The following is a 23,094-nucleotide window of genomic DNA, read 5'->3' on the forward strand; positions in this document are numbered from 1 at the left end:
ATTATAACACTATAATTATTGTAGTGTATTGTTGATTCAGCTATAAATGTGTGAGTCTTATATCAAGTACCAACCCGTATTTCAGTCAGTACTCTTTTCACTAACCGTTTTCATGGTAAATACAATCATACATTCACACCAGCACTAATAATTATGGTGGATGCCCATTAAATAGCAGTCTGAGTCCTATCCCCAGAGAGAAACAAGATAATTCATCCAAAATATATATTAAATTAATTCATCCGAGATAATTATGCATACAAATTATAACTATTTTGAGTGTACATACTAATGACACTACTTTGAGTGTACATAGTCTCTGAGTTGCTTGGCCACTTCGTCCTGTTCCAGTTGGCTCTCAAACACACCGGCCAACCAGTCACCCACCGCTTGGGGTGGGGCAATCCCGGCATCCTTCAACCTCTCTCGTCCCTCGGGAGTGTTCAAGACCGAATCACGGTCTTGGCTGAATGAGAACAGCTGCACTTCATGAGACGGCACATCACAGAGCTGCTCTTTGATCATCTGTGAACAAGGGGTGGGATTTGTCGGAAGCACATGAAAAAAACAAATTAATATTTGCGAAATCTTACCAAAAATCTCAAAATTATAGTCCCAATGCAGGGAAAACCCCACCTTCTAAGTTCCATTTATCACATTGCTTGCTCTAAATCTAGCTAGACTCAGTCTGTTGAACATGTTATGGTAATCGCTAGCTAATTATATAAATAATTCGTTTGAACTCACTGAGCATTCGTCAGTGATTCTTTGTTTAATGTGGCTGGCGTCGGGGTGGGAGCCATCTTTGCCCATGTGCTCAGCATACAGCTTGTCAGCATAGGTGAGGCACACCAGTACAGGAACTGACTTGTCCTCCAGCATCTCAAGCCACTTCTTGGCTGACTGGGTGTGTGCTTTCCTGGAGGGCGACAACATTGTAAGTAATAGCGATATATTAATTTGTCACTGTTTCTACTAGACTACACGTAGTCTCATTAGCAAAATGTAATGACACTGTGGTGGGATCAACTTTAATTCAGCACGCCTGGCCAATTGCAGTTATAAGAGTTCTGTTACGTAGTAAAATGAGTATTTATAGCACAATCAGTCAAAAATGAAGCACAGTAGTAAACACCCACCTATAAATATATCTGGTGGCACTGGTACGACAAAAGTCAAGGAAGATGGAACGCTTACATTGATCTCAGTATAATTATGTGTGGCAGATAATAATTTTAAAATTTACCTGTAGTCCACTACGAAGATGACCACTTGTGCGAGGGCCAGGAGGAGCTCACATAGGTCAGGAATAGTGTCATCTCTGTCATCCACACCAGGGAAGTCGATCACGTCCATTCCATTGATCACCCCCTCAAGATTGTACAGGAACGGGATTGTGGTACGTTTGACAGCTGTAGTACCAACTGGGACCTACATGAGAAGCAAAAGCAGTAATGCATGACATGTGCGCGTACAAGCAAAAAATTGGCCACACTGACATGCATATACTACATATACGCCAGTTAATTAAGTTAGCAAAACACACTACATGAATAATGTCAATTCATTATATATATACTGAAGTTTGCAGAATCTTTGCAACACCCCAGTAAAAGCGTAGACCGTTACGCATTCCTTATATGGATTTTGTGTACACACTGTGGTCTGTTTACTACTTAAATGTATAAGCATTCCCCATATAAGGAACCACAGAGCTACACACTTCTATTCATGTGTTGCAAAGATTCTGCAATCTCCAGTACCTCAATGTTGAAGAGGGTGCTAACGAGGAGGGATTTCCCCGAGTTGACGAGCCCCACTACTCCCACTGTAGTGTACTTGGCCAGCTCCTCCCTCAGATTGTGTATCATGAGAGCCCACTTTATCCAGCAGGCTATCAGAGAGCGATGTGTGGGAACAACCAGAGAAAGGACGTCTTCTTTAAACAGCTTGTCCCAATCTTGTACAAGGACTTCGAGGGGGGTCGATTCGCTGATGTTTAGCTTTTTGCAGAGCTCAATAAGTTGACGTTCGAGGGAGTAGCTAATGTAGTGAGTGTTGCAACTGACCGTCTTGTCCATTCCCTGAATCAAGAACTGGAGCTTACCAGCATAATTGTGATCAGCAGTGGTTGTCTTCTCAGCAAAAATGCCTTTAATGTACTCTTTGACTTGCACAAGAAGAGATCCTGAAGGAATTGATTGAATGACTGCATTCATGTCACCTAAGGAGAGACTGAACATTGCCCATACACCAACAGCGGCAGCATTCACCAGAGCACCTAGTGCCTTAGCTGTGTTGAACTTGGATTGGACTAGAGGGACTTTGATTTGATTTTCCATGAACGCCCCCAAAAGGTGCGTGCACATTTTAAGATCTTTAGAGCGAATATCATTCACTAACTCCAGCATCTTTGAGTTGTACAGTTGGGAGAGCTGTTGGTCTTCTTTCAAACTTGTATCACTTGAACGACTGATTGATTGTTGTGATAGCTGTGATAACTTCTTTCGACTAACAACAAGAATTTCTAATGGTGATTTTTCTTGAGAAGGGTAAATCATACCGAGTTTTAAATCATTGATAGCATTTACCTGTTTAAAATTTTTGACACTCATTAATGAATTGTCAGACAATGTTATTATGCGAGACAATAGCTGGGGATTAGGGTGATTTGGTAAAACGGTTTGAAAATATTTATGTGCATCACTTTGAGTATATTTTGGGGACATTTGCAGATACATTTGATGGTACTTTGTTGCATAGAATGCTTCCCTGTCAATGATTTTATTGACAGTAGGGGCACCAGTAGCTCGAGAGCTTTGCTTAGCATACTTCTGGTAGTGTGCACGAGCTGTTTCTTTTGTCACAGTTTTACCTGATACGACCTGCTTCCATTCAAGATACTTATTTTCATTTGAATGAAATCTTTTAAACTGACCTACTCCAGTAAGTGAATGGGCAGCATATAACGCATTATCAACACTTGAAAACAAAAGAAGGGAAGGAGGCAGATCGAGCTGAGAAGACTCCAACAGGCTACAACATCTGGTCATAATCTCTAGATCATCAGATATGGCAATTGTATGAAAAATGCTCTCAATAGGAACAACAGAAACTATCTGCTCCAAGAAATGTTTAACTGTGTTGAATCGATGTGAGAACATCTTCAACTTGGTTGTGTGAGGGTGCTGTTCCAGCAGAGTACTTAGATATGCTGTCTCGATAAGCTCCGAGGGAGTGAGTTTAGCCAACTGCTCTTGTCGAAAGGTGAAATGAAATACCTATATACGAGAAGATTAAGTCAGTCAAAGGTTACAAATAAACAACTCTCACTGGTTGGTATGATTATAGATACAAGAAATTCAAAATTATAGTCTTAGAACCGAAAACTTCCTTCTTCTGAAAATGCTGATGTGTTAATACATTAACCTATTCACATACCGACTAAAAAACATTTGCAACGTGTAGGATTGGCCAGGGAAAACACCAAAAAGCGTGGAAACAAGATATCAGATGAGAGCATAGCTCCAATCTGTTACGTCATGAACATAATTATACTTCTTCGCTGGTAGTTTTCCCCAGCCAATACCAGCAATTTTTCACTGGTGCCATGGGGTGATGACGTACCGATCCATACATATATACATCATTATATACATTACACGCAGTCATGCATTTTAGAATGTGCATGCGGGCATGATTTGATGTTCTCTATAATATGTTGAGCACAGGCACAGTCCATCTATGCGTAGTAACTTGCATGGATGATGACGTGGAAGCTTTAGTGAGATTTGAAAGATGTTCTGTATTTGAAATAGTTGATGTACATCGGAATTTAAGTTAGCCATTGCTACTGGTATAGTTTTAAAAACGACAAAGGTCAAGTACAATCAACCTCCTCTGTGAGGTGGAATTATGTGAGTTTAATTGCATTCTTGCGAATCTGATTGACATCTGAACCAAGAAAAGTGACTCTAAATGCCAGACCCTCTCCCTGGCACATTTCAGATCACATGCAAGGGAGTGGTCTGGCCCGAGACTAGTTCTATCCTGGGGGGGGGGCAAGGTAAACTTCCCCCCTATACCAAACTACTACTTACAGTCTAGGGAGTCTGGGTCTATATATACCATACTAAAATTAATAGCTTTAAATTTTGAAAGAAAAAATGTCTCAAAGAGGAACTTCCGGACCCCACTAATTCGCCTTAACCAATAGAATCTATATAGCTGACAGCGTATATAAAAAAAATGTGTACTCTAAAATGTACTCTATACAACAAACCTTTCGTGAGACTGGTACTTGCCCTTCTTTCACTGGATTAGAGAACTGGCTAGAGACGGCTACTGTCACGCGATCAGCATCCATGACGATCCTCGTATCATTTTCAGCATCATAGTTAAACTGTAGTGAGTGCTGATTGGTGTCTTTGGCACAGACCTCCGTTTTGTATTGAGCAACTTTAATACGGTAACAGAACCACAGGTCTTTGCCATTCACTGTCACCGAAACCTCTCTACCATGGCGACGGAAATCGACAGATGTGATTGATGGTTTTACGACATTTAGATCCTGGAGTGGTAAGCCAGGTTTAGGTGGTTGCTTGATGTAGCTCCTGAAGATAGCTTGTTGGTAAGATTGGGCATTATGCTGAAGTAAAAAATATAAGCACATGAAAGCGGCGGTGCATAGCTTTATGTCATGAATATACAAATTATATATATATGCATGCAGGAATTAAGAGAGTGCATAACTATGGGAAATGATAGACCACGATTATTGCTAAAGAGGATGCCAAAACAATGGTGGGCAGAAAAAGGAAGGGGGTTCCAAACAAATGAGCAAGTAGTGAAAGACATTTTTGTGGTTATGCCCAATTCCATGGTCACACGTTGTGCAGTACGACTAGGGAAAATTCTATTGTCAGCCAGGGAAAGTCCCATCTTACAGTCAATTGCACAATCAGCACAAGGCTGCAACAGCCTTCACTGTGAGTCAAACTAGCCATAACTCGAAAAGATTTAGTTTGCAAATCCACGAATCAAAATCCAAGAGAATGTGGCTAGAAGCCTATAGAAACTGTTAGTTTTCGTCGCATTGCAACCGTTAGACAGTAAGAGCTGGAACAGACACACACATGCACACACGGCTTACGACTACTACGTGTAAATAATTAAAGTTGCAAAAATAGTAAGTAAAAAACAAGCAGATTTTGTGGTATTTAACCGACAGTCACACCCGGATTTCACATGACATTGTATGGGAGTGGTCCCGCCTTTCCTCGAGCTATCCACAAGTCAGAAAATTAAAGGGACCAGAACTTGTGGACTGGCAATGACGGGATTGGTGCTCATCTGAAGACCAGAAAAAAAACTGTCAATCATTCAATCAAATGTGCATTCCGTTTGAGTCAATTTTATGCTTCAGCAGGCAAGAATCCATCCAACCCAGTTAGCCTTGTACCCTTTCCAAACACACAGTCAGCTTTATCGTATCCCTCGTGCGGCTACGCCTCAAGGTATAACTACTAAGCATAGAGTAGCAAACACTCCATGGTTAAATTTTTGCTACGTACTATTCTGAAAAAGATGCAATGGCATTCTAAGTAAAAACATAACTAGCTGGCATAACAGTGGCCGATCTAGAAAAAGTAGTAGGTAGGTGTTGAGCAAGAAAGGTAAGGAGTATCCCGCGCGCTATAAAAATTGAGGGTCACGCCCCTTTTTAACGTCATTTCCGGTGGGTGTGGTATCAATGTTTTTGTACTAGATGTGGTTTGCATTGCAGACGTTTCTTGCACTCTGTCACTGATTTACTTGTCGAGTCTATATAGTCTGCACTGCAGGCAGCTATAGTCAAGCTTTTATCATAGCTTTTCATTAGGAATAGTACGCAACTCCCCTTAAAACCGTAGTGGGCGTTTCTTCCAACCTACGTCGCCAACCACATGCTGTTGTGTGAAATCAAATTTGCAATGAATAACATAGTGATGATTATTCATTTACAACTGCCAGTAGGAAAGGCAATGAATAACATAGTTACTCATTGCCTTTCCTGCTAGTTGCGGTTACAACAGCTAGTATCTGTGACGTAGGTCTGGAGGAATGCCTTTTGTGTACAGTCTATTGGAGTTGCGTACGTACTCTTCCTAATGACTCTTGCTTTTACAAGACAGTACTGTAATAGATAGTGAGAGATGTCTACAGCTATTCAGCTAGCTAGTACCAAGTCTGAGAGTGACTTCCACAGCCAATGAGTGAGACACAAAGATAATTATTTTCCAAGGTCAGGGGGGTGCTTGAGCACCCTCTGCTATACCTGCTAGATCCACCCCTGCATATAACTCGAGAATGAAGCAGTACTTTTTGCAAATCCACAAATCCAATTAAACGTGACTATAGAAACCTATATAGAAGTGCACTGCTGTAGCAGCTAGTCTCCATACGCAGACACACTACTGTATATACATGTACATCCCTGCGATGTGCACACCGAGGCATAAATATAATGCATGTACGTTATTCATGCACTCGTTTTTTTACCTTTATGAACATCTTAAATGAAAGTTGATCGATAGAAGGAAGAGAAGCAAACTCGTAGAATGCAGCCAATTCTTGACTTTCAAGATTCTTGAACACCAGACCTTTAGAAGGGTCCATCGAAACTGAGTACACATCTTCTATAGTTGTCAGCTTGGGTAGACGGGCCAGTAACTGTGGAAGAGCTTTTCCCAGTACAGACTTAATGGACTCAAGTGCATTCAGTGCATCCAAATCAGTATCCTGTAATTTAAAAATGCATAGTTACTGCATTAATTGCGTTAAGAGCTTCAGTCTGCCCTAAGACTCCAAATGTTGTAAGACAGGAAGTGCTACAAGTTGCCTCATGAATATATTAATGAGAACAGTTTTTCTTTGTTTCTGGAGCAATCTAAGTTGAAATAAGAAGACAGTTTAACATACGATAAACACTTTAAAATATGAATTTGGGTCAAACTGGCATTAAGTTGTGTGAAACGATTGCAGAAAGTTCGAGTTTTTGAGCAAGCTGTTCACCATCAACGTAGCAAGCTAAAAATTGGTTGATCAATCTAAATTACAACATATTCAAGGTAAATGCCATACAAATGAATGGTGTGTTTGCAAAGCAGTTACACAAACTTTGAAATAAATACACAACTTGGTAATAGCATAGAACACATCATGAATGACTTCAAGCCTTCTACATGTACGTAGCTTGCTGCTAAGCATGCACATGCATCAGATGCACTAGTTGATACCGTTAGGCAGTCTCTGGTTCCATTCACATCTGGAGATATGCAGCCATGAGTTCCACCAACCACAGACATTATTCAGAATGAGCTAACTTTGAGTTTTTGCGCAAGCTGTTCACACTATCTCAATCCAGTCCAAACTTGCTGAGTCAATACATTCCATATTGAACTAATTTATCTCCTAGTAACCGATTCTAGTTCAGTAAATGGTCTGTGTTATGAGCTTTGGAAATTCAGAAAAATCACCCTTCACTACATCTGACAGAGTTGTAGGGTGTCATCATTATGAATCTCATTATATAATTACGATAAAACAATGTTTTTTTGTGATGTCATCCTTATGAAACCATTAAAATACTTGTGGTATGTATTTCCTGTCTTGTCTTGCAAATACTGAAAACCTGGGGGTCTTAGGGCAGACTGCTTAGCAAAAATTAGCAAACCTTAGAGTTATCACTCTCCTGGAAGATACCAAAGTTGCATATTAAATCTGAGGTGAAACTTCCTTGGAAATTCTGCAAGAAGGCGCCATAATAATTATTATTGTGTACCAGTAACTTAGTTACCTCCAGTGAATTCCGAAGACTGGGAAGCAGTACCTCAGAACCCACCTCCTCACAACGGGGATCTAAAAACATGCAAAATTTGGGGATAGGGTCAGAGTCCAACATAATTGAATGGACAGTGCTCCCAAACTGAGGGGCCTCTTCCATTGCCATGGTAACCACAGGGAGGGTGATCATTGGAGCACCTAGTGTGATGCAGGCAACATTCTCTTGCAAGGATTCCACACTGAGGAGTGGCTCTCTCCACATCCTAGCAGCCACTGCTTTGGCCAGTAGACCCCCAAATGAGAATCCTATAACGGAATTGAATGAGGGGCTGATTATACATGCAATGGCTGAATACCCCACCCCGCAAAAGTGGTATTGTGAAAAACAATAAAGCACATACAAGGTACACATGAATACAAATGCTATAATACCTGTGAATACAATTCGATATCCATCGTGCAGTTGACGGACAAAGAATCGCAGTGGAATCCTATCACTTTGTATCTGAATTCCTGATGTGTATAAAAGCTCAATGTCAAATCAGTAATAGGTCATTAGAACTCAGATACCTTGCTCAAAAGATTTGAATTTTTTCCTCCAGTCTGAGAGGAATGGTTCACTCCGGAAAGCAACATAGAACACCTTCCCCTGCCTAGCAATGAGGTAGCGATCGACTTCTTCTCTGTCTTGTGATCGAGAGAGAGACGCTTCTTCGAGGGAGTGCTCAGGAAACTTCTTATTGAAGAAATCTTTGTAGTCGGCAACAGTACAAGTGCTAGTGGCTAGACTACATAGGCAAGCATGGTAGACAGCGTCTTTACTGAAAAGTGGTGGAATCTCTTCCGTAGTGGAAAGTTCTTGCTCTTCTAAAGCCCTGGTTGATGCATTTTCCATTACGGCGATTTCTTTCAAACCCCATTCGTAAATGCTGTTGTCTACAAGTAGATCACCACTATATAATTTAGCAAAAACTTTCCTAATGCTGTCGGTTCCGATTCTTGACTTCATTGTGTCTCTTAGAAAGCCAAGCATAGCTCTCTTTATATACCGTACGTTTAGTTGCTCATCCTCTTCAGAATCTATTGGTAGTTTCTTGATTAATTCTAACTGTTTTCGCAGTTCCTGTGAAGAAACTTCAAGGAGGTGAGAATTGCCTGCAAAGGATGAAACCAACCCATATAGATTACTTTGTGCAATAGGGGAGTGGTGATATACCTTCCTCTGCCAGCAATACATCTTTGGCACTTGATTCATCTAAAGAAGAACAATTAAACTACATAATAATAATTAGTTTACTGATTTACAATCTTACGTTTTATAACGTGATCTTTTGCTATGGCAATAGCATGTGCTCTGTTGTTTCCACCAGCAGAATGCTCTACTGCTTTAATTATCTTCAGCCATGTTGGCTTTCCGTGCTTCTTGGTGTCATAGCCCATGCGCACATACTCCGCTACTGTGTCAGCTAAACAATCCTGAACATCTCCCTTGTGCGTGCTCTCGAACTCATCCAACTTGTTACGCCTTATCCTGAGAGCTGTTCCAATAGCCTTCCATTTTGCGGCAACAGGAGAGAGAGCCTCAATTACGTCAAACATGTCATCCTCTCCTGTGTTTGTGTTAGAAGTTGATAACACATCAGGTATTAATTGTGATTCACTTACCAAGTGTTTTTTTATCCACTTGAGGTAGTAATGCTGAAAGATCTGTAGCTTCTGTAGCTGCCAAACATAAAAGTAGACAAAATTATTATTATTTTTTTTTTATAAACTTGAATTTTAATATAATTTTAGACTCAAAGAATAGATCTAGATCTAGGAACTTTTTGCTACAGAGTAAAGTTAAGTTACCTTCGGTCATGGTTAATTAGGTAAGGCCAAGATGATGATGATCATGTACATGTATTTAGCTTTAAAAAAAACGCAAAAAAAACATAACACTTGTGTAGAAGTGGGCGTGTTCAGATCAAAGGAAGCAAACTTGTCAAAGAGGTGTGTGTGCTGGGCGGGGCTGTGCAGCAAATGTGAAGTCTCCTCCACTGCACTGCACTTGCGAAGAGTAAAGCAGCCAAGAAGAGGAAGAAAGGTAAGGGACCTGGCTGGATACAACATTTATTATTTTGTAATACACTTCACATACAGTTTCCCCTATGAGAAGATGTAGATCTACTGTCACGTTAAATTTGACAGTGCATGCATGGAGCTTGTATACTGTCGGTTGTTTACTATTACTCAAAACTCTATACGATATGAGCATTATAATCATTCTTTTTGCTTGTAGTGTAATTTGCGATGTGATGTACATAATTATACATTTTTCATACACATTAATTAATCAAGTTACTTTTTGCTGTAGTTTTACTAAAACAAGTGTATAATTATAAGTTCTAGCTAGCACGTCCTCCGCTTTTTACAATCTTCACTCTATATACAATCTGCTTAGCTGTGGTTTTTCAAAGCCAGGACAAATCTCTCCTGTTCTGGCCTATTCTTATGAATGACCCAGCGATTGACCTTCCTATTGATAGAGCCTGAGTAGGTGCGGCCCTTGTCATCAGCGAAAGTTGTAACGATTGTTTCGATATTCCACCCATCAGTGTTTACTGCAATCACTGTTATGTTGGTAGGATCGAAAATGGTGAAACAATCTGTAAGAGCGAAGCTGTAAAGTTTTGCTTGACTTTTTTTCGGAATATTGGTGAGGCTAAACTTTTGTTTTTCTCCGCCTACAAAGGAGATTTCAACATCATGTGATCCTGCCGTCTGAGCATTATCAACACTTGACGTCTGAACAAAGATGTCGAATTCAGTCAAACAATTGCTTCATCCCCCTGCATGTGTAGAGAAATGGTATACATTACAGTATGGAGATGTACCTGTTAGAAAACATGTATAGTGGAGCTATGAGTATATGCATGCTGACTGCTGCATAGCAACGGGATATAAACAATAAAAAATCTGTTTTAGAATACTACCTGTTTGCTGCTGTTTGGCTGTCTGTAGCAGTGACTCAATGAAGGAGTTTATTTCAGTTTCTTTATCATTATATTTTGCTCTTACCATGGACACAGCCAGAGTGAGGATGAGAAGGGTCAGCTTCATTCTTTATGCGGTTGGTTATAGATTTCGATTAGCCTTTAACTGTGCACAATCTGCTCATACGTATATACAGTGTATACGTCTACTGTATAGGACACGTACCATACAAATTTAATTTAACATGCCATGGTCACTAAGCAGGCTCTTGGAAAGCATTTACCACATAGCTACTTGTTTTGGTTATTTCTGTCTCATGAAATCCGTCACTCTCAGCCAATCTCATCTCAGTTTGAAGGAATGCACGGGCAACTTACTAGCTGGAATAGAGAAAAGGACTAGATTTGCGGTGCATTTAGTATTCAATATTCAAACTAGTGGCTGCAACCTTGCTCATTATATGTACATGTAGCTGAAATCTGAGCGAGAAAATTAACTTTTTCCCTCTGAGATTTTAAAAGCATTAATGTACCACGTTCCTTGTCTCTTGGTATTCTATATTTAGTGAGTGTTATACATGTACATGCCAGTACTTACCCCCCTCCCACCCGCATAGGCACACACACACACACACACACACACACACAAACACACACACAGATGGAACTGAACGAAGAGGAGACCATTCTTATTCCTGCACAAAGTGATGCGTCCGTTTCTCCTGAGATATGACTCAAGAAGGAGGTGGAGTCTCAGCTGCCTGACAAAGTGGAGTACGTCATTAAGTGTGACATGTCGGCTCTACAGAGACAAATGTACGGACACATGCTGAAGAAGGGTATATTGCTCACTGATGGGTCAGAGAGGGACAGGAAGGTATGTATGTAAATGGGGGGATTTCTTAACTGTTCAACATGAAATGTGACTGCCATAACACAGATAATTATGTTTCCTAATTGATGTTAATTGGAAACTTTTCATCTCTTAGCCTATCAATTACTAAGCTCTATCAGTTGCCATAGGGTAACATTCCATCAAAATTACTTTATTTCATATGATACTAATTGTAACCCTGTCAACTCGCTTCAGATGTTCAATATTAGAAAGTGAACAATTTGTGTCAGTAAGTAGTCTTATGAATCAGCCGCCCTTCCTAGTGAAGAGACCGTCTGAGCACTTTAGTCTGAAGTCATTACAATGAAATGTTAATTGTGATTACGTACTGTCATAAACTATTGTGCAACGCATGCAAAGCTCAACCGCTTATGCGAACGCTTGATTAGCAGTTATGAATTTTGTTTGGCTTGTTCCAAGAATGTTGCTAACGGAACAAGAAAAGTGTTGCACAGGCCCAGTGCATCAACTCGACTTATACTATAAACAGGAGGTCCTTGACTGACTGATAACTAACAATAGCCATAGCCAAGTTAGGGTAGCTATAAATGCGTCCCACTGCATAGAACGCATACGCTTCTTCTCATTTCAATCCTTGATCTGATTAGTCATGTTTTCATTGATCTCATTTATGGGATACCGGTGTTTGGTTGTACATACCGTATATAGCGGGTAATTTTTTTGGGGGGGGGGAAATATTCATTGTTTATTCAGTTCGTGGATCTTATTTCCGTGATTGTTGCTTGCAAACAAATATGGGTGGGGCATTGCAGAGTCTGAGAATGGGTGGGTGTGATTGCATGCTTACATTTGGCCACAAGTATGCAATATTGGAATATTGGGTCCATGTGGCACGACCAAGAATCACATTCACAATGTCGCAAACAAGAGATTGCTCTTAATCTCTGCTCAAACTCTGGATAATTTAAGCCACAGAGACTCTCAATCAATATCAAGTATCAAGTATACCGTATAGCGCGAAATGTTCGAGGGGCTTAATTTTCGCAGATTTCGTGGGTTAGCAATCCTACACGAAAATTAAGTCCACGAAAATTGTTAGAATTATCTGCTATAACGTGCAAAGATTTAAAGGCGTGGCTTCCGGTAAGCAGTCATTCCGTGAACATTGTGAAACAAAATGCTTTTAGAGGCCATTTCACGAAATATAAGTGCCTCGAAAATTTCGTGTACGGTATATATAGTATCAAGTAAACTTTTTCGACAATAACTTCTACAATCTAGCCTTCCTAAAATTATTTTGCTGATAACAGGAAGTGAAAATCAACCACAACTAATTAAAAGGGTGTGGCCTCCACCCAAAATTTTTTTAGGAGCAAGTTGCCCCCCCCCTTTCTATAAATCCTAGCTAGACAGCTAGCTTTGAATTTATATCTAGAGTTAGAGATTGATCATGATATACGTATGTGTATATAGCTAGATTTATGCACCTCCATGCACCGCGCCGAGGCATCATGCATACAGCACCCACGGTGCTTTCATTAATTAAATACCCACAGTTGTAAATGTTGTAGTGCTTCATAACCAGACTCTACGTCTTACTATATAGTATATGTAGATGGATGCATGTTAAGTTTTGGTAAGTGATATTGCTCAAAAAACTCTCCTTTCTCTCACAAACTAACTTCAAGATTAGCTGGATGGAAAGAGTTAAGAAAGGAATGGTATAGCTATATATATAATGCATCTATAATTTAATACGCATGTGTTTTTAGTATGTCACATGTAATAGCTAAAGAATACATTGTGTGTGCACTGTTTTCTTGGGTTTCAGCATTTTACTATGTGCCCCAAATATCCAAGAGAGCTGCAAAAGCATGCACAGTATCCCTTTCCACAGTATTATCCCTTTCCAGAGTATCCCTTTCCAGATCATTCGCAACCGTGGGGAAAAGGGTCATCACTTTAGTTTGAATTTGTGGTCAGCCGGCCCAACGTATAGCCCAACCCACCAACTTAGCTTGATTTAATCGCCGCCCCCCAACGAACACTTGAGATGTGGCGTGGATCAATGGTTGTGCACACACACACACACACTAACCAGTTGATTATGCCCTGCTGCTGCCTTGATTGAAGTATGTGTCGCCTTTAAAAGCTGTAGCTGGCCTAAACCTTCAATTTGACAGGTAAAGGGACACAGTATAGGACACACAAAAGATGAGTTGTGTCTGGAGAAAGTATAACTTAGCATCTTTAAATTAAAGGTGGTGTAGATCTAGATGGGAGCAGTAGCTAGTCACAGAACAGGAGAATAAGCAGTTAATATCACCAGAAAAAAAAGAGTACAAAATCAATAGTGCTGCCAGAGCCAATCCTCGGTTGTAAGTGTCAGCTAATTCAACAGCTCAGCAATTAAACTTCAAAGGATAAAAGCATTCATGACACTCTCCACTCTATACCACACAATCCAATATCCATTGATCAATATTGACAAGTTGATAGCATGCTCCTTTGTTGTTGTATTATTTACAATAGTAAAGTCACATGTAATAAAATATATTGTGTGTGCACTGTTTTCTTGGGTTTCAGCATTTTACTATGTGCCCCAAATCTCCAAGAGAGCTGCAAAGCACAGTATACATGTAATAGAATATACTGTGTGTGCACTGTTTTCTTAGGTTTCTCGTTTTCCAGTTGAAACGGTTTTCAGATATATCAATTGTCCAAAACAAACAGAACAGAGGCAGCAACAACATACCATCAACAGCTACCTATAGCTACAGTGGAACCCATCTATAACAGACACCTTTGGGGAACCGTGAATGTTTTGGCCTTTATACATGCGGAGGTGGCTTTTGTTGAGGGGTTGTTTTGTACACAAACTGTTCATTTGGGACCTGCATGGATGCCTGGCCGTTTTATAGCAATTGGACTTTATTCGGAGGTGCACGTGGTTGTTAATTAACAGAGGTTCCACTGTATATAACTTCACAACTGAGCATATTAAACTGAGAAAGCTTGACTACCTACTATATACGTCACAAGAGAAAGATGTCTTACACAGCTAGAGCAACAGAAGCATAATTATATACCATCTTAGGAAGATGACTCAGAGGACCAGAGCTGCAAGAGTTATAGACTGGATATCAACAAAAATGGTTTCATTTCACGTGAAGACTACGAAATCATGAGCAAAAGATTGACAGAATACAGCAATGTAACTGAAGAGCAAGCTAAAAAGAATCCATGCATGATTTTATTCTAGTCGTAGCTGACAACATAAAACTCACTGGTGATACAAAGTTTCCGAATTTGCTATTAGTCAAGCTATTCTTAAAGAGACAGATGATAAGTGATATCACCCACTCACCCCATGCAGGCATGCAGGCATGTACTGTATTTACAACACATGCAGTAGTACAATCCTTAGATAAAGTTATAAGGCAACCAGTTATAATCTTGAAAGGAGTTGTGTGAGAAGGAGTGTCCTATAATGAGCAATACCAAAAGTTAACAGGTATCCATTATGCTGGCATAATAGGCTAGAAGTACAAGCCAATACGAATTATAGTATAAATATTTGTAGGCCTGATGGTCGTGCATGTGATGGAAGTGCTGATGGTATTACCTCCTTGGAATTTTGCATGCATGAAATGCTAACTGCAGTGGAATGTAATAGATCTATAGTACTTACAGTCAGCACCTGTGTTTACCAGGCTGCATAATTATGTGTGACTCAAAGAACAAAGAGCAAGAGCTATGGAGGTTACGGCTAAACTGGGCATTCATTATCTTCATGGCTCCCATGTATTCAACCAGTCTGTATGGTATTACTTCATCCTTTCATCAGTTTGTAACCAACCCAACTGAAGTTGAAATTCTGTCACAAAACAACACTAAACAGAAGGTATTGTCTAGCTAGTCTCGAATGAAGGAATCCATCGTAAAGCAGCTTCGAGTGAAACTTTAAATTGTGTTGTATTATATAATACCGCTTGAATAATACACTGTATGCATCTCAATGCAGATTGAGCCAGGCCTCGGAGAATCTGAATTATTTTACTCCTTGTTAATTTCAGGTACCAATGTTGGTACTATCATTGGTGGGCTAGTGTGTGGATTTCTTATGAGGATCGTTCCCTACTGGTATTTGTGGGCAGTATCACTAGTGGCACACACAATTAGCTATGTTATGTACTGTGTTGTACATCAAGGTTGGCTGATGATGATTTCCAGGCTTCTTGCTGGGTATTTCGCAGGTGCTACTCTTACACTCGGCTTCAGCTACTTCACTGACACCAGTGTTTTGTATGTTGAAGAACTAAACAGAATGAGAACTGGTGCCAAAACAGAATCAGAGCGAGTTAGAAACTATCTGTTTGCTACTTTTAGTGTTTCAATGAACTTGGGATTCATTTTAGGACCAGGTAAGCGATTCGTGTTAGCTGGGTTTAAAATCCATAATTTTTGTGCAGGTTTGACAGTAATTGTGGCACAGTTTGAGTCAGTGGATCAGTTCAGGGCAATTGGATGGTTCAACGTTGCCTACGGTGTAGTTGTTTTGTGTGTATTTGTGATATTGTTTCGGGGAGAAATGAGTTTCAAAACTGACAGATTGAGTTATTGTCAAGTTAAGAAAAAGGATTCTAACTGTCGAATGCGGAATATGAGTCTACTGTCACTTTTCATATCCTTTCGAATACATTATTATCTTAAAGAGCATGATTGTATACCTCATTATATGCCTTAACTACGTCTATACATAATAATTTCATTTATTTTCTTGTTTCTAATGGAAAGGATCCGAATGGCCTTTATTGTAACTGTATTCAATCCCATTGCCAGTGATTCGTTTGGAATTGATGAGAATAGTGCCTCGTACTTCGTCTTCGCTCTGTGTATTCCTCAACTGGGAGGATCAGTTTCATTGTGAGTCAGTGTATTTCTGCATGTCTGTTCACTGCATGTCTTTAATCCCCATCATCCCATTTCCTTTCAATTTTTCTGCAGACTTGTTTTCCAAAGACTAAAGATGTCTAGCCAGATGATTGTCCTGACAGGCATCATTACTACAATGTGTGGATATTTAATTGTGACTGATTGGCAGACGATTCCCTACGATCCGTGCACAGAGTACAGTCCCTTTCATCATCCTGAAATTGTCCAATATTATGAAAATAACACAATCATTGTAGGCAAGTTTCAAAAGAATATTGAATCACATGTTGATTTCACTTTGCCCAAGCTGAAGAGTCAAGCTTTTGCCCAACATTAACCTCATATTTGCTGATGGTGCATCTTTTGAGGCGGACTTAAGGATTAATCTCAGTTGTAGTCATGTTTACAATTGTACGTGTGCTCTAAAGAATCCTACTTGTTTGTATTTCAAAATAAATGAAAATCTAAACACCGAGGATCTATATTATTACGACTGTAGTTCTGACTTCAACCTGAGATCACCAATCACAGCATGTATTACTCTATCAAGACATCAAACAGTACTGGCAGGTAATAAAGCAACGACATCTGTAGATGAACATGAATCTGAAATTGAAAGTATCACTGTACTGCCAAAAAGAGTATACTTCATAGCCCGAAACACTTGCATTGAGGCGAATGTGACTGGTCACCAGTGTCACTGGATACCCTCGTCCACAATCACCAAGAAGGAGTGTAAAGACTGTCAGCCCATCTGTAGGAGCGTGAGCCAGACACTCACTTTTGCTCAGTTTCTGGTTGGCAATGGACTGTTGGTTTACACCAGTGCACTCCAGTATGCTCCGATCATATCATTACTCATGAACCAAACACCAAAAAACAAATCCAGGTGCTGTTAATTAGGTATAGTAATTATGTCATTTTGGTGCATGGTCTATAGACAAATATGTATAATATTATAGCCTGCAGGTAATGAATGTGGATATATTACACGCATGCATGCACGCACTGAATTCCTGAATAGTCTGAGTTGCACGGCTTGCCTTTTTCTTTTTATCAGCCTATAATAGCCAAGGTACCCGCACTATTTGACCAATCTTTTAATTTCATGCATGCATGGTTTTATACATGCAGGCTATGCCGCTCTGTTAATTCTTCACTAACAACGGCATTATACATGTCTTTTGAATACGAATTATGTTAACTTGCAACTTTCAGTTACCACACATTAATGATGCAGGGAATTGTGATTGGATCCATGACAGCTTTGGGCGGTGTATCATCAAGTGTGTTTCCTCTACTGAGTAAGTTATCAATGCTTAGGTGCGTGCATGCATGTCAACTGCAAGACAAAATAATACCTTTGACATAATACATGTAATACATGACTGTATACATGCCACTCTGTTTCATTGTGAGCCGACAAACATGAGATATAATTCTCATGTTTTGTCGGCTCGAATAGTAGACATAATTTTATCAGGAGCAGATTACAGAAGGAGCTTCTAACTCTACATGGGTGTGAGAATTACGTCTCGTGTGTTTTCCTAATTAAATGCTGCATTGCCTTATAAGAAAAGTGCATAAATTACAGAGTGGTCAGCCTGACTGTGAACGGATTTTGTTACGTATAGTGCAGCAGCAGGAGAGCTAGGTTGAGCCAGAAAGAGCTAAAAAAAGATAGCTATAGGTCTTTGATGGATATTGGTATACATCAGACTGTCATTGGTGACGTACAGAAAATTCTAAAATTCTGCGGAAAGAGGAGCATATCCAATTACTTTGTAAAGAGAAAGTTTGCTGGACCTATAGACTAACATACAGTCAGTGCACATATTAAAGTCGTTTCAGGATTGGTGTTTAGCCTATACCCATACAGTGCATCCAGTCTAGAGAGTAGAATACCATGCACAAATATGTGAGTAGTTGTACTTAAATGCTTATGATTGGAACAAAGTATGCTGATACCATTGTTTAGGTGAATGAATAAGTTACGACATATCCAAAAATTTTCCATGACAACATAAGGTGGTGCATGGGTTTGTGGTGATTAGTAAAACAGTAAACAATTGTAATAGTGGGTAATCGGTTAGGGAGAGAAAGAGGCCAACGGTCTCTGGCTAAGGTTTGGAATTTGTCACTACATCTATAGATAGTTTGGCTATCTTATGAAAGGTTCGTGCTCAGTTTTTAGTGTCGTTTCGGTTATATAGGGACAGATTTGAAGATGTTACGGCTAAGGTCCAAAAATTACACGGAGGAGTTAGCTTGAATAAATTGTCTAACTTTTGATAAGAACAATTTGTCCAGAAATACTTTAGTTTCAGAGATAATTGATGTTATATACATACATTTTTTTACGATCACCCCCATTTTCATCTAAAAGTGTTTCCCACCTACTACAACAGCTTTTTTTTAGGGAAATATAGTATTGTTGCTTATTCATTCACCTATACAATGGTATCAGCCATAAAATCAGCACAATTTCTTAGAAATGTTCCAATCTTGAGAATACATTTAAGTATACAACTGCTCACCTATTTTGTATTCTACTCTCTAGACTGGATGCACTGTAAAGCATTACAGTGCTGTACATGTATTTGATGTGTTTGCACTACTACATGCACAAGAATGGCAATTATTGCATGACGTGCCTGTGGCCCTCGAGCATTCCAGTGTCAATATTAATATTGAGGCACTTGTGCCATGCAAGAACTTAATTAATACATTAATTTATTGCTATGCCACCAAAGACGAACTGACTATAATTATGCATCACATTTCATTGCAGTCGATGCTGTGTACGAAGAGATGAAGAAAAGAGTGTTTTTGCTAACCATACTTTTTGCTCTAGCACACATTCCGTTTATCCTTGAGATTATTGCACTCTACCCAAAACTGGGACCAAGAACTACGGACAACACAGACATTGAATACAGCAAATTGAATAATTAGAACATGTCGATTGATAATAATTATTATGCTATAATTATACTCTCTAGGAAAATGCCATGCACTCTCATGGATGATGTAATTGTGTTTGTGTATAAAAAACATTGTGTGTTGGAAATGTTGTTATCCAGAATTTGTTTGCTCATTCCCTTTCTGAGTTATAGAACTGATCATTTGGTCATGCATCTATATACTCTGATTCACAAATCAACTGCTTGTGTATCTTACTATAGGCAAAAGTATATCACAGCTATTCCTTATACCTGATGTTTGCCGGTATAAAAGAGGCATTTAATGCAGTTTAAACTATTTCCTAGTGGAACGGTACACCCAATCTTGGTTTAGGACTCAGGAGTCAACTCCTACCCTAACCCTAACCCTAAAAAATAAAGATTAGTATAATTATACACACGATAAAAATTACTACATGACTAATCCAAAATTACATATTAAAATAGATATACAGTTGAGAGAGAGCCACCGCTACTAACCCTCACGCAGTGGCACGGGCGAGAACGTAGAGCGCTAGCGACATGACAATGCAAGACAGACATTCGTGTAACAGGTTTCTGGAGACGTCAGTGCATTATTCTCCACACAATATTAAGTCGTATATAGACATACATGTAAACACAGCACGCAACAAAGACAAGTCATCGTTTATATTACCTATTTTATAGACGGGTAGTGATTTTAGCTTTTTCAGATTTTTCTATGTTTTTAGCCATTTTTTGGCGGTTGTAGCAAATTTATTAGCACAACACAAAAAACTGTAAGTGTTTTAGGAAGTTTGGAGTCAAATACAGATGAAAAAAGGGACAGCTTGCTTAGCATACTCTCAAAAGTATAGTTAATATGCGTTTTGGTCAATTTTAAGGCTACGAAAACATTATGTGATTTTTATTTATGCGATTAATCTATTTCCTTAAATGCCACGATTTCAATGGGGGTTGTACAGGCCTCATAATTGTGCAATACAAATTTATGCGATGTGATAGATGCTTGCATAAATAGCACTAATTTGTACTACGGTAGCACATATTTAGCTCTATGATGTTATTGCCGATGTCATGCAGTTAACAACGAACACCACTCAAACATGTAATCAATGTGAGACAATATTTTCCTGCTATAGTTAATTAATACAGTGATATATAAAATTATGTACCTCAGTCACCCAGGGCTTTAGTTTGTTCTTCAGCTAGCTCATTTTCTCACCATTTCTCTCTGCAGGTTCTATGGTGAATGCAAGTATAGATATAGCAACAGATTTACATGCATACATTGACTATGCATTACAACATCTAGCCCAAATTCTAGTAATAACTAGCTGTATAATTATATATAGATCTAATACAACAAACCAACACTATATTTAAGACTGAATTGCAGGATAATGAAAGCAAAAGGACATAATTAAGACCTGCTCATTGGAGGTGATAACTAAAAATCTTAATTATCAAAGGAAACACCTCCATTATAAAGGTGACCATTAAATTTTATATGCATTAATAATGAAGTACCGGGATTCGAGGTCTCCACTATACGTATACTATATACGCAGGCGCCTCCAAATGCACTTAATATCTCACAGCATTTTACTATGTGCCCCAAATATCCAAGAGAGCTGCAAAGCACAGTATATAGTATGTCACATGTAATAAGAATATTATATTGTGTGTGCACTGTTTTCTTGGGTTTCTCAATACATTTGTTTTCTAGTTAAAACGGTTTTCTGATATATCAATCATTTCTAATACAATTATAGGAACAGAACAGAGGCAGCAACAACATACACCAGCAACAGCTACCTATAGCTATATAACTTCAAGACTGAGCATATTAAACTGAGAAAGCTTGAACCTACATCACAAGAGAGAAAGATGTCTTACACAGAGCAACAGAAAGCATACCATTTTAGGAAGATGAGGACCAGAGCTGCAAGACTGGATATCAACAAAGATGGTTTCATTTCACGTGAAGACTATGAAATCATGAGCAAGAGATTGACAGAATATAGCAATGTCACTGAAGAGCAAGCTAAAAGAATCCATGATTTTATTCTAGTCGTAGCTGACAACATAAAGCTCACTGGTGATACAAAGTTTCCAGTTAAAGAATTTGCTATAAAGATTAGTCAAGCTATTCTTGAAGAGACAGAATGATGAAAAAACGAGGTTTTTTTATGATTCTCACAGTAACGTGTTCGATGGCATTGACACTAATGGTGATGGCCACATTTCAGTGAAGAAGTTCAAAGTTTACTTGAAGGTGGTGGCCCCGAACCTGACAGGATCAAGCCAAGCATGCTTTTGATTTCATCGATACTGACAAGAACGGGAAAATCAGTCGAGAGGAATTCTTGGCAGCTGCTAAAGATTTTTATTTTGGTGTTGAAGAGACAGAGCTTGCTGCTACATTCATGGGAAAGCTGGTGGACTAATTAAGTCACACAATTTGATTAATGGACTGTACAATAATAATAGAAGAATAATTATATAGCTTATAATTATAGGTTAGAATTTGCTGAATACAGAACTGCTGAAATACAGTAACCATGCAACCTTAATTTTTTGTATGGGATGTATCATTTATATAGTGTGTAGTGTATAATTATTAGTCTGAGGAGTGTATAGCTTCTCAATAGACTTATTAAAGATGAAGTGGTTTTTCCCGGCCTGCCCGCTCATTTTGTTTTAATGAGAGTCATATGGACAGTAGAATCTGTCTTAGCTCCAGACACATCCAGTCCTGTGTGACTAATTATTAGTCTAATAGTAGCTCACAAAACTCATTCTCATGTGCACACATTCAAGAAAAGTTTCTAAAATTTATACAAGATATACTGTATAGAAGAGCGGTCTCACTGATCAATGTAACTTCAAGTGGCAGCAATGCATACTTTCTACACTTGTGATGTAATTTATAGCTACCTTATAACGGGGAAATTTGGCAAGCGTTTTAATTTGGCGAATTTTACCAAATTTGAAACTGCCAAATTAAACACCAAATGGCTCATTCGCCAAATTTTCATTATGTTTTATACAGTATTACATTGTGTGTCTTAATATGTAAAAGTAGGCACTACATGTATATGTGCATGGTATACACCGAAGTCCATCAGTTTAGTAACAAACCAACGAAAAGTGCTGGCTGTCCCAAACTAGGTTTTCAATGTACAGTATGACCGGATATGACATTTTGGATTTGGTTTGGCTGGATTACACTTAAACAGAGATCAGAATGAGTCATTATCCTTGAGACAGAACTGTCATAAGATTCGGAGTAAGGTTGTTTTATATAGCCGCGGCTATTTTCTGAAATACAGCCACCTCGCTATTCCGGCCAGGCTGCACTGTCCCAAGGGTGACCGGATTAACAAGGGTCTAGTACTGTATTCCACTTTTTATTGTGAGTATACATGTATTAATAGGATTCGTCGAGATTTACCATGAATATTAATATGCATCAAACAAGACTAGAGGCGAATGAGAGTGGCCAGGGGCGGATCCAGGGGGTGGTTTTGAGGAGCTGAAGCCCCCCCCCCTTTTG

General features: G+C 39.1%; 1 protein-coding gene and 1 long non-coding RNA gene across 4 annotated transcripts; one reads left to right on the plus strand and one right to left on the minus strand.

Moving 5' to 3' along the window:
- Positions 1-191: 191 nt before the first annotated feature.
- On the minus strand, positions 192-9,781 carry LOC135334544 (uncharacterized). Of its 2 annotated transcripts, none has more exons than XM_064529767.1 (14): positions 9,676-9,781; positions 9,490-9,546; positions 9,138-9,434; positions 9,041-9,079; positions 8,395-8,979; positions 8,257-8,337; positions 7,838-8,130; positions 7,715-7,786; positions 6,541-6,780; positions 4,283-4,648; positions 1,764-3,281; positions 1,247-1,431; positions 748-919; positions 192-525 (listed from the first exon to the last, which is right to left on the minus strand). In XM_064529767.1, the coding sequence occupies exons 1-14, from the start codon at positions 9,683-9,685 to the stop codon at positions 298-300; spliced, it is 4,143 nt and encodes a 1,380-aa protein (XP_064385837.1). In that variant the 5' UTR covers positions 9,686-9,781; the 3' UTR covers positions 192-297. The 2 variants fall into 2 exon arrangements, with proteins under 2 accessions (XP_064385837.1, XP_064385839.1); XM_064529769.1 differs by having other exon boundaries at positions 9,490-9,540; positions 9,676-9,771.
- A 4,957-nt stretch (positions 9,782-14,738) lies between these two features.
- On the plus strand, positions 14,739-19,588 carry LOC135334549 (uncharacterized). 2 transcript variants are annotated; one of them, XR_010394319.1, is made up of 6 exons: positions 14,739-15,559; positions 15,680-16,079; positions 16,128-16,581; positions 16,663-17,479; positions 17,831-17,894; positions 19,382-19,588. It is a non-coding gene; the product is annotated as an uncharacterized LOC135334549 (long non-coding RNA). The 2 variants fall into 2 exon arrangements; XR_010394318.1 differs by having other exon boundaries at positions 14,743-16,079.
- The last annotated feature ends 3,506 nt before the right edge of the window (positions 19,589-23,094 follow it).

This window comes from Halichondria panicea, chromosome 4 (assembly GCF_963675165.1).
Source record: "Halichondria panicea chromosome 4, odHalPani1.1, whole genome shotgun sequence".
Lineage (NCBI taxonomy): Eukaryota > Metazoa > Porifera > Demospongiae > Suberitida > Halichondriidae > Halichondria > Halichondria panicea.